General features: G+C 41.4%; 1 protein-coding gene across 4 annotated transcripts in view; it reads right to left on the reverse strand.

Annotated features, from left to right (window-relative positions):
- CBFA2T2 (CBFA2/RUNX1 partner transcriptional co-repressor 2) overlaps positions 1–12,123 on the reverse strand; it is a 165,229-nt gene that overhangs the window by 24,303 nt on the left and 128,803 nt on the right. For all 4 annotated transcript variants that reach the window (XM_050807101.1, XM_050807105.1, XM_050807103.1 and 1 more), the window contains exons 4-6: positions 8,434–8,523; positions 4,659–4,840; positions 2,944–3,197 (exon numbers count right to left, since the gene is read on the reverse strand). In XM_050807101.1, the coding sequence (XP_050663058.1) occupies positions 2,944–3,197; positions 4,659–4,840; positions 8,434–8,523 (526 nt within the window). The remainder of the gene's footprint in view (positions 1–2,943; positions 3,198–4,658; positions 4,841–8,433; positions 8,524–12,123) is intronic.

The following is a 12,123-nucleotide window of genomic DNA, read 5'->3' on the forward strand; positions in this document are numbered from 1 at the left end:
CCTAAAGAAAAAGAGGTAAAAGAAATAAACAGGTATGTTATACATAGCATTTAACACCTAACATATTGGAAAAAATTAAAATGTCAGATAATACCAAGTGTTGGCAAGGATGTGGTGCAATGCGAGTAATTAACCACCAAAACCAGAGTGTCTACTGGTACAAACACTTGGAAACCGCTTAACATTATCAGTAACTTAAAAAAAATTTTTTTGGTGGGGGGATAGTTTTGATATATACTGAAATTTCCAGGAATGGAATAACTGTGTGAATTAAAGGTATACCAATAAGAATTGTCTACTATTTTGAAGAACTCAAATCATAAACAGCAACAGTGCTTAGTCTTTGAGTCATTAACACAACACCCCTGTTACCAGTCTGAATTTATAGGCATAATATTCATAGTGACTATGTATCAGTGTGAGAATCTGTTTATTTCAGTATATATTGAGTTCCTCATGATCTGTACAATCTGTCAAAAAATGTAGTAATAAGAGCCAGGTGTGGTGGGGCGTGCCTATAGTCCCAGCCACTCAGGAGGTTGACACAGGCAGATCACTTGAGCCCAGGAGTCCAGCGTGGGCAATATAGTGAGACCCCATACCTAGTTTTTGGCATACTTTTTTCTCAAGTCAAACTGGCAAAAAATGTGCAGAAGAAACCATTAGCAAGTCAGCTTTTTTTCCCTGCACTGTGCTATTTCCAATCAAAGGAAGTCAGTTTTCCCTTAACAGAGTCTTATTCTGTCACCAGGCTGGAGTGCAGCAGCGTGATCTTGGCTCACTGCAACCGCTGCCTCCTGGGTTCACGCCCTTCTCCTGCCTCAGCCTCCCGAGTAGCTGGGACTATAGGCGCCTGCCACCATGCCCGGCTAATTTTTTGTATTTTTAGTAGAGACGAGATTTCACCATGTTAGCCAAGATGGTCTCGATCTCATGACCTCATGATCCGCCTGCCTAGGCCTCCCAAAGTGCTGGGATTACAGGTGTGAACCACCATGCCCAATCCCCACAAGCAGTTTTTAATAGATAAAAGAGAGGCATAGGAGTAACGTGTTGAACACTAGGATTGGTATCCTAACATACTGCTAGTACATCTAAGCCTTGGGCATAAGACAATTGGGTTCTGAATTTTGTCTCTGCCAATTATCAGCTATGTGATTTTGGCCATAGTTCTTTCATCTTTCATCTGTAAAAAGGGGATAACAATTGCCTGGGACTCCTGTGAGGATTAAATGAGACAATGTACGTACAACACAATCTAAGTGGTAGCTATGACTCAGTAAATGTTGGCTCTGAGAACACCATAGCTGCTACAGCCTTCCCTATTCAGCTACTATCCCACTACATGATGCCAGGGGCCCCAATGTGGCCAAGCATCTGAAAGATGCTAGTGAGCCTAAATAAGAGGAAGTCAGGGCAAATGTGTTGCAATTTCTTACTTAACAAGGTACAAACGGAAATTTAGGGAAACGCTGGAAGCTGATAGCCCTTTAGTTCCCTGCTCTGACAGATGCTCAGCAGTTATACTCCAAAAAACCTTATACTGAAAATGTGTACGAGTACATGACAAAATACTCTGTCCAAAACTAGAAGAGGTTTGTTAAGGTTTCTTTTCTGTTTCTTCCTAAATTTAATGGTTTCTGAGCACCCAGGTACCAGGCACTCCAAATGGAACAACAACCCAGCACAGGGGGTGGTGTTATTTCCATTTAGAAATTACTCTTCTGAGGCTCAGAGAGCCCAAGCAACTTGCATGAGATCACACAGCTAGTTAGGATGCAGAGCTGAGATTTCGAGATGCCTCACCTCCTGACCTAAATGTCCATGCACTTTCACCTCCAAGGTGAAATCTTGCATCTTTCTTGCTTAATTTTAAAAACTTTGTTTTTTTTTGTTGTGTTGAGGCAGGGTCTCATTCTGTTGCCCAGGAGGGGAGTGTAGTGGCACCATCATGGCTCATTGCAGTCTTGACCTCTTGGGCTCGTGCACTTCTCCTGACTCATTTTTTTGCTTTGTTTTTTATTTTTTGTTTTTGTTTTTTTTGGAGACGGAGTCTTGCTCTGTCGCCCAGGCTGGAGTGCAGTGGCATGATCTTGGCTCACTGCAAGCTCTGCCTCCCGGGTTTACGCCATTCTCCTGCCTCAGCCTCCGGAGTAGCTGGGACTACAGGTGCCCGCCACCCTGCCCGGCTAGTTTTTTTAGTAGAGACGGGGTTTCACCGTGTTAGCCAGGATGGTCTCAATCTCCTGACCTAGTGATCTGCCCGTCTCGGCCTCCCAAAGTGCTGGGATTACAGGCTTGAGCCACCGCACCCGGCCGCTTGGCCTAATTTTAAAAAGATTTATAGAAGAACTGCAAAAGGAGCACAGAGAATTCTCACATATCTTCAAACAGTTTTTAAATGTTAACATTTTATCTTGTTTGCTTTTTCATTCTCTTTTTCTGAATCATTTGAGAATAGGCGATACCCCTTTATTCTTTTTTAGACAGGTCTCACTCTGTCACCCAGACTGAATGCAGTGGCAAGATCATGGCTCAATGTAGCTTTGACTTCCTGGACTCAAGTGATCCTCCTTCCTCAGCCTCCCTAGCAGCTGCGACCACAGGAGCATGCCACCAAACCTGGCTAGTTTTTAAAAGTTTTTTTGTAGAGACAGGGTCTTACCATGTTGCCCAGACTGGCTTCAAGTGATCCTTCCACCTCAACTGGGATTACAGACACCAGTCACCACACCCAGCTGTACTTCTATCATATCATAGCAATAAGGTATCAAATAAGATTAATACCAAGTAAGATCAACTACGATTCTAATAGTCTACGTATAATATTGTTTTATCCAATCAGTGGGAAAAAGCAATCATGATATTATTTGACTTTATCATTGAGTTGGAAAGAAATCCAAGAATCCAGTCTGAATTTACCATGCTGCTTAGGTTGCTTACCGAGACTGTGGTGTCTATCACGAACTTCTCGATGCTCTAGCATCTTGTTGGGTTCCCGATACAGGTGAGAAGTTGCAATATCCTCTAAGGTGTAATGCTGAAGAGGCGGAGGGGTAGGATGGAACTGGCCCCCAGGATTCATTAGGGGCACAGTGAGAGCAGGACTGTGCCGAGGAGCAGGGCTGATGGTACATACTCTCTTGGCAGGAGGCTCAGGAGCGATTGTATCTCTATCAAAACTATTCTCTTCTCTCCTATAGAAGAAGTAGAAGTGCATATTTGATCCTGTCAACAAGTTTTCATGCAGACATTTCCCGAGAACCTAGTGTGTGTTAGCTATTTTGCTATACACTGGCATAAACAGGAAGACTCTAAGGAAAGGTGTGACATGAGGCATGAACTGAACTGTCTTCAGGGGCCAGGCACCTCATGTAAATTGCTGACTTATACCAGCATGAAAAAGGAGGTCAAATCCATCCATAACCAGACAGAAACATTAACCCTCATAATGCAAAGGAGAGACTAAGGAGATGACAGCCTTTTTCTAAGTTATAGGTTCAACAATACTTAGGAAAGTATTAAGGTCAAATTTGTTACCATGGAGGTGAATTACCGGAAAGAAACTACATGGGAGGAAAAAGGCTCATATAACAAATCCAATTGTATCTTTTTTTTTTTTTTTTTTTTAAAGCCAGTCAAATTAACCCTGGGTCTAATTGTGTAGTGGCAGGGTTTTTAGTCACTTAGATCCAACTGTAACAAGTTTTCTACCTTTATTTATTTTTTTACTTAAAAAAAAAAATGTCATTAAAGACTATCCACTATTGTTAAAATATTGCCTTCTTTGATAACCCATAGAATATTTTGATAGCCACTCATAGGGAGTTTTCTAAAATAAATTTATATTAATTTCAATTTCAGTAAAGGTGAGCCATTGGCAAATATTAATAATTAATTGCTATACTTTTTCAAAACTTCTCATATCAGAAAAAAATGCACTTGACACAAAAGGCATTTGGCAGATTGTATTGCTTTCTTTCTTTCTTTTCTTTTTTTTTCTTTTTCAATTCTTTCTACAAACAGCATCCAAGAAAAGGCAGAAGTGTATTCCTGAGGCTTCTGGAACAGTCGATCCCATAAATTCTCTAGAGTAGAGTTTCTTACTGGGTGTGCAGGCATCTGAGGAGTTTCTGAAAAATACTCATGCCTGGAAGCTACTCCCATAGATTTTACATGTATTCTGCAGCGAGGTATTGGAATAAAGCAAAAATAACCATAGAAAGTCTGAGACATTCGGCTGGGCATGGTGGCTCACACCTGTAATCTCAGCACTTTGGGAGGTCGAGGCGGGCAGATCTCTTGAGCTCACAAATTTGAGACCAGCCTGGGCAACATGGTAAAACCCCATCTCTCCAAAAACAAACAAACAAACGAACAAACAAATAAAAATTAGCTGGTCATGGTGGCATGTGCCTGTAGTCCCAGATACTCGGGATGCCTCTGAGGTGGGAGGATCGCTTGAGCCCAGGAGGCGGAGGCTTCAGTGAGCAAAGATTGTGCCACTGTGCTCCAGTCTGGGCAATAGAGCCAGACCTTGTCTCAAAAAAAGGTTGAGACATTACAACCACAGCAATCAAATTCTCTTTATTTTATAAGCAAAAGGGAAGGCCAGTGTGGTTCCAGGAAGGCAAGGACAGCAAAGCTTATCTGCTCACCTCTCCGGACTGGGCCTCTTCCCATTTCCGTGTACCTCCATGAGCAGCTCTGACGAATCAGCAGGCGATGCAATGCTTGTGTTGAGCAGAAGGTGTTCATGCTGAGCGAGGTACTGGGATGGGGTCTGCTTGGCTGCCCGAGCGCAGTGCAGCAGTTCTCGCTGTAGCAGGGGAAGGTTGGCCTTGAAAGGAAGAGGCAGTTTTTCCAGTGTTGGGCCCTACACAAGAGGGCTCAGCACCTCAAAGGGCTTTCACAAAGCAGATGATACAAGATAAAAGTCTTTCTCTCCTTGGCAGTCTGATTTTCATATACTTCTGTGAGTCAGTGATATCTCTTATATTGCACCTGAATTACTGGTTCAGTTGTCTCTTGCCCAAATCAGATGTAAATCTGCCTAAGGAAGAGACTGCACCTTATTTACCTTTGCAGCCTAGTATACAGGCAAAGCTCAATAAAGGGTTGTTAAACATAGTAATTTTAAAACATATACTTCTGAAGACTTTAGTCAGTGAGAGAATTACTACCGCCTCTGTGGGAGTCATTCCAAGCCCTGGTTTCTCTCTTCTGAACCCCAACTCATCTCTGATAGCACTACTCAACCTTCCTTCATGTTCTCTATAAAAGCTGCCACGGAATTCTGCAAACTGTGATTATTCTAAAACATGGGAGTTTGAAAAGGAGCACTGGGAGTGATATAAAATGTAAAAAGATAATTCACGGCCGGGTGGGGTGGCTCACACCTGTAATCCCAGCACTTTGGGAGGCCAAGGCGGGCGGATCATGAGGTCTGGAGATGGAGACCATTCTGGCTAACACGGTGAAACCCCGTCTCTAGTAAAAACACAAAAAATTAGCCAGGTGTGGTAGCGGGTGCCTGTAGTCCCAGCTACTCAGAAGGCTGAGGCAGGAAAAGGGCATGAACCCGGGAGGTGGAGCTTGCAGTGAGCTGAGATTGCACCACTGCAGTCCAGCCTGGGCAACAGAGCAAGACTCCATCTCAAAAAAAAAAAAAAAAAAAAAGATAATTCATTAAGTAGATATTTTTCTCTCTCATACTTAGAAAACCTGTAATAGGAACAAATCACATTTTAAAACCCTATACATCTTTTAAAGCTGAGAACTTGATTTCCTTCATACACAGAATTTACTTTTCCCATTTTTATCAAAAAAACCATAAAGCAGAAATTATATTTTTCTCACCAAATTTAAAAGCAATGCAGGCTGAGCTCATAAGCAAAGGCTTAATCCCAAGGGACAGATGAGCAAGTGAAAGGAGAGTTTTAATACATGCAAGTAGCCATCCCTTCACTGAGGGTTAATTTAGCAGGCACCATAATTAGTGACTGTTTTAAAGCAGAAATAAATTGACAAAACCCTAAATGCTAGCCAAAAAGCTGCCATAACAACCTACCTCATGCTGTTTTCCAAAATAACAGAGTTAAGAATAGGGAATTTGACTAAATAAAACTCTTTTAAAGTCTGTTCTATAACCTCAATCTTGTTGCAACTGTAAAAACTTAATTGAAAAAAACACCATGTCAGATCTTTACACTGGTGACATGTGTCCCATGATGAATAAAAAACATGCTAATTATTTCCTATTAACACAAATTTCACAAATCTTTCTTGATTCTAGAGTCTTGGGGAAATAATTGTCTACCAGCTCTGACATACATAAAGAAGACCAAGATAGAACCAGCACAGCTGTTTCAGGGCTCAAAAAGGCACCACAGGCTGCTCAGAGCAGCCGAGGCTTCAATGCCATTAGAACTGAGCAATGATACAGGCTGTGCACCCTAGACCGATGCATTTTCCTGTGCTCCAATATAAGGTTTTAAAAAACTGGTATCAGTACTTTAGTAAGATAACCCATCTGTCTGATGCTATTACATTTTCTTAGGAAATGAAAATAAGGTAAAAGAAAGCAAAAGAGGCATATTTATTTGACCAGACAGTAAATATTACAGGCTTTGTTAAACAGCAAAATTAGATGCCGGGCGCAGTGGCTCACACCTGTAATCCCAGCACTTTGGGAGGCCAAGGCGGGCGGATCACAAGGTCAGGAGTTTGAGACCAGCCTGGCCAATGTGGTGAAACCCATCTCTACTATAAATACAAAAATTAGCCAGGTGTGGTGGCGCATGCCTGTAGTCCCAGCTACTCAGGAGGCTGACGCAGAAGAATTGCTTGAACTCGGGAGGCGGAGGTTGTAGAGCCGAGATCGCGCCACTGCACTCCACCCTTGACAACAGAGCAAGATTTTGTCTCCAAAAAAAAAAAAAAAAGGCAAAATTAAAGGTATTATAGAAATACTCATAAAAGAAAACAAATTTCCATAAATATTGACAAAATCCAAAATACAGTGACAACTGAATACAGTTTTTCTGTAAAATGATTCTAATCAAATCAACACCAGTGAAAACCAAATCCAGGTGCACAGACATTAGTGGGACATGTGGTGAAATATGAATAAAGTCTATACATAACAGTGTTGTATGAATGTTACTTTCCTGATTTGATATCTGTATTCAAGTATTTAGATGTATAATGTCTGCAGCTTACTTTTCTTTTTTGAGATAGAGTCTTGTTCTGCCACCCAGGCTGGAGTGCAGTGGCACAATCTTGGCTTACTGCAACCTCCCAGGTTCAAGCAATTCTCCTGCCTCTGCCTCCTGAGTAGTTGGGACTACAGGCATGTGCTAATTTTTTCTATTTTTAGTAAAGACGGGGTTTCATCATGTTAGTCAGGCTGGTCTCTAACTCCTGACCTCAAGTAATCTGCCTGCCTCGGCCTCCCAATGTGCTCGGATTACAGGCGTGAGCCACCACACCCAGCCTTGCAGCTTACTCTTAAATATTTCTTTTTTTTATTTTTTTTTTTTTTAATTTTATTTTTGAGGGTGTCTCACTCTGTCACCCAGGCTGGGGTACAGTGGCAGAGCTCACTGCATCCTCTGCCTCTCAGGTTCAAGCGATTCTCCTGCCTCAGCCTCCCAACTAGCTGGGACTACAAGCGTATGCCACCACACCTGGCTAATTGTTTTTCTATTTTTTTGTAGAGATGGGGGTTTCACCATGTTGGCCATTCTGGTCTTGAACTCCTGAGTTCATGCAATCCATCTGCCTTGGCCTCCCAAAGTGCTGGGGTTACAGGTGTGCACCACCGTTTGAAAGGATTATGTTCCATGTAAATATAACACGGCCTCATTTCATTTATCATGTAAGCATGATAATGCAGAACAATCTCTCCAAACGTCATGCTCCATAGAACATTATTGCAGAAGACATCTTTAGAAACTAGACTATCTGGGGCTTGGGGAGACACAGTGTCTTCCTATATCCTCTCCTGACCTTACAGTAAATCTAAACTGCAAAAGCCTTGCCTTTTGTCCGACAGCCTCTTCTCAGATAACAGTCTCCACACTCTGACTATACCCAAAAGATTAGTGACCAGTTATTTCTTCTGCTAGGAGCTCAGCCTCCCTTCCACCCTGACACTTCCAGCCCAAGCACCTCCTATTCTCTCCTATGCTAGCTACTTCTGTGTGTTACCAGCAGTGTCTTGCATACAGACTACAACTTAAGGCTTTTGCAATTCTCATCTCATTAAAACTGAGGTTTATCTGTTGACTACACTCAGACCTCTCTACCAGCCCAAAATAAAGATCTAAAAACGTGGCAAGTGGCTCTGATTTAAATCACATAACAGGGATGAGCAGAATTTGCGGAAATACTGAAGATAAATTATATTCAGTAATTATCTTATCAAATTACCTTGAGAAATGGAATCACAAAAGGACGAAGGGGAAAGTTTGTGGCTTCTTGGAGCTTACAGTGGAATTCCTCGATTGTCACTGTTGAGTTCTGAAAAGATAAATAACCTTGTTCAACTTCCAAAACTGGACTTCCAAAACTTATAGTGCCAAACTCTTTTTTTTTTTTAATGTTATTTATGTATTTATTTATTTATTTGAGATGGAATCTCGCTCTGTTGCCCAGGCCGGAGTGCAGTGGCGCGGTCTCGGCTCACGGTAACCTCCACCTCCTGTGCCTGCCTCAGCCTCCTAAAGTAGTGGGATTACAAGGGAGAGCCACCGCGCCCCGCCTTTTTATTTTTGTTTTTTAAATGTTTAGTAGAGACGTGGTCTCGCTATGTTGTCCAGGCTGGTCCTGAACTCCTGAGCTCAAGCTATCTTCCTGCCTCAGCCTCCCAAAGTGTTGGGATTACAGGGGTGAGCCACCGTGCTCAGCTGCTGAAGTCTTTTAAATCGTAAGAAAAAGGATAACTGCAGAAACATTATCAGCAACTCAGATGCCTGGCAAAGGTAAACCACACTGGTTTTTTATGACAGAAATTCACCCTCCTTGATTCCCTTCACCACCATCCCAAATCCAAATTCTCCCCTTTGCCAAGCAGCCTAGGCTGCAGAATAGGGCACTGCCTTTCTCACTACCCATGAAGAGAGGCACTCAGGTCCCTGATATTGAGAGGTTCATTGCAAGTCACTTCAGGGACAGGGTATCAAGCTTACAATGTTTCCTGTTATACAGATACTGATTCGGCCTAGGATGTCAACTTTAAGACATTTTGGACTCAATAACCCAGTGTCACATTTTTATAAAAGTTCATTTATTTTTCAAGTTGTGCTCCCTACCTCCTGGCATAACTTCCCCCAAATCTTCAAAATAGAAAAACAACAACAACAACAACAACAACAAAAAACCCAAAAAAAACAACAGATGCAAAAGCAAAAGAAAAAAAATAGTTGCCTTCTAAGACTTCAAGTGGCCTGTATGTGTTATGCATACAAATAACTCCCAACAGGCAAACCTCCATTGGTAAGTTATTACTGTTCTCTAAAAGAGTGCACGTCCTCTGTGTTTTCTCAAAAGTCTAGGCCTCATATTAGGAATGAGACTCAGCAACTCTGAGAAGGGGAATGAACAAATAAAAATATTTTCTTCAAAGTTCACACAATATTTGTATTCCAATTCCTAATAACACTATATGATAGCAAATTAAAACAAACGAATAAAACAAAATGTGGGGATTATTCTGAATCCCTGCCTGTTCCCCTGCAAGAGCTATTACCATTTCTAGGAATTTACTTTTAGAAACTTTACAAGTGTTCAAAAACATAGTATGTAACTATGTAACATGCAACTTACCCCCACACTATCTCAATATATTTTCCTAACCAAAAAAAAAAAAAAAAAAAAAAGGAAAATACATAGATCTACCAATAGGAAGCTACATTAAAATTACAAGAGTCATGTATGCTTATGCAGGGAGGGGGGAGAGCAGATTTGTATGCATTAAGGCAGAAAAGGTATCCACAATACTGCTAAGTGAAAAACCAGAAACAGAACATTATATTTTCTAAGAATCCACTTACAAAAATAACACACATACATATTATATCATATATTTAATGCCTGGAAGAATAATCACAACAACAGTTATTTCTGAGTATGCAATTATGTTGGATTTTCCAAATATATCATATTTATTATTCGGTAAACATTAAGATATTTTCCTTCAGGGAAAAGGGGTATGTGTAATTTAAACATATTAAAGGAAAATGTTTGAACATTTTCCCACATTTCATACCAAAAAAAATTATTTTAAAGTTAACTGTGTATCTGTTTTAAGTATATGACATTTGCACAATACAGCCAAAGAAACCTGTAATTCTGGTAATCAGGAATAAAAACTAAGTGTAAGAGAACGATACTCTTTTATACCTACTGCAAGGGAAGCAATCAGGTCTTGAAAAGCAAACACAAATAGATTAAACGTATGGAAGCCCTACATGAATGATTTCAAGTATACTTGTGGGTAGACAAGGGGAAAGGATGGATTGTGTGACACAAGAAAATCGTGAGTTAGGCCAAAGAAATGGACTCAGGGCTACATACATAGTATATCTACTGCGTAGGGCAGTCCTGCATGACAGGGATAAACACTTCCCTCCTTCAGCTAGTTTATTAAACCTTATTTTATATTAAGAGCATAATTGTTTGTTTCTTCCCCTCAAAGATCTCATAGTCTAGTGGGAAAAGAGGCAACTAAGCTATTCATTATAGTATGATGGAGGCACACATGTACAGGACACTACTGACTCACAGAGAAGATATATTTGCTTAAATTTTTTTTTTTTCCCCAGAGATACGGTCTAGCTCTGTCACTTAGGCTGGAGTGCAGTGGCATGATTATAGCTCACTGCAACCTTGAACTCCTGGCCTCAAAGAATCTTCCCACGTTGGTCTCCAGAACAGCTAAACCAGCTAATTTTTTTTTTTTTTTTTTTTTTTTTTTTTTGAGACGGAGTCTCACTCTGTCGCCCAGGCTGGAGTGCAGTGGGCTCACTGAAAGCTCCGCCTCCCGAGTTCACACCATTCTCCTGCCTCAGCCTCCCGAGTAGCTTTGACTACAGGCACCTGCCACCATGTCCGGCTAATTTTTTGTATTTTTAGTAGAGACCAGGTTTCACCGTGTTAGGCAGGATGATCTCCATCTCCTGACCTCCTGATCTGCCTGCCTTGGCCTCCCAAAGTGCTGGGATTACAGGCACGGGCCACTGCGCCCAGCCAATTTTTTAATTTTTTTTTGTAGAGGAAGGAATCACACTACGTTCCCCAGGCTGGTCTTAAGCTCCTGGTCTCAAGTCGGCCTGGGCTTTCCAAATTCTGGGATTATGGGTGTTACCCACACCTGGCCAGAGAAGATATATTTGAATCAAACTTAGGGGGTCAAGGAATTCTGTACAGCAGTTTGTCCTTGAGGAAATCGAAATGCAGCTTTGGGAAAGATGTGTCAGAGCAGAGAGAAGAATGCTGAGAGGTAAGATGTTGGGGGAACCTGGTCTCTGGACTTCATGGGCAACATTTATACTCCAATGTATCCTCTATTCTGCTTCCTCCAATGCTTACATCTTTTTTTTTTTTTTTTTTTTTTTGAGACAGAGTCTTGTTTTGTTACCCATGCTGGAGTGCAGTGGTGGGATCTCAGCTCACTGCAACCTCAGCTTCCCGGGTTCAAGTGATTCTTGTGCCTCAGCCTTCCAAGTAGCTGGGATTACAGGTGTGCACTGCCACTCCTGGCTAATCTTTGTATTTTCAGTAGAGACAGGATTTCACTATGTTGGCCAGGCTGATCTCGAACTCTTGACCTCAAGTGATCCTCCCAACTTGGCCTCCCAAAGGGTTACAATCTCAAAAGTAGGAAACTAACATTGGTACAACGTACTTATAGTTCTATACCATTTTGCCATATGTGTATTTTCATGTAACCACCACTGACCAAAATATAGAAATATAGAAACCTTGTCTACCTTTATCCTCCTGGTTTATAATAAAAATTGGCAATTATTTCCTCTACATATACTGACAACCATATCAGGCAAAGTAATTTTTGCTGCCAATGCCAAACATAATTTAGAAAACTCAGGAGAAGGAAAGTTA

This window comes from Macaca thibetana, chromosome 10 (assembly GCF_024542745.1).
Source record: "Macaca thibetana thibetana isolate TM-01 chromosome 10, ASM2454274v1, whole genome shotgun sequence".
Lineage (NCBI taxonomy): Eukaryota > Metazoa > Chordata > Mammalia > Primates > Cercopithecidae > Macaca > Macaca thibetana.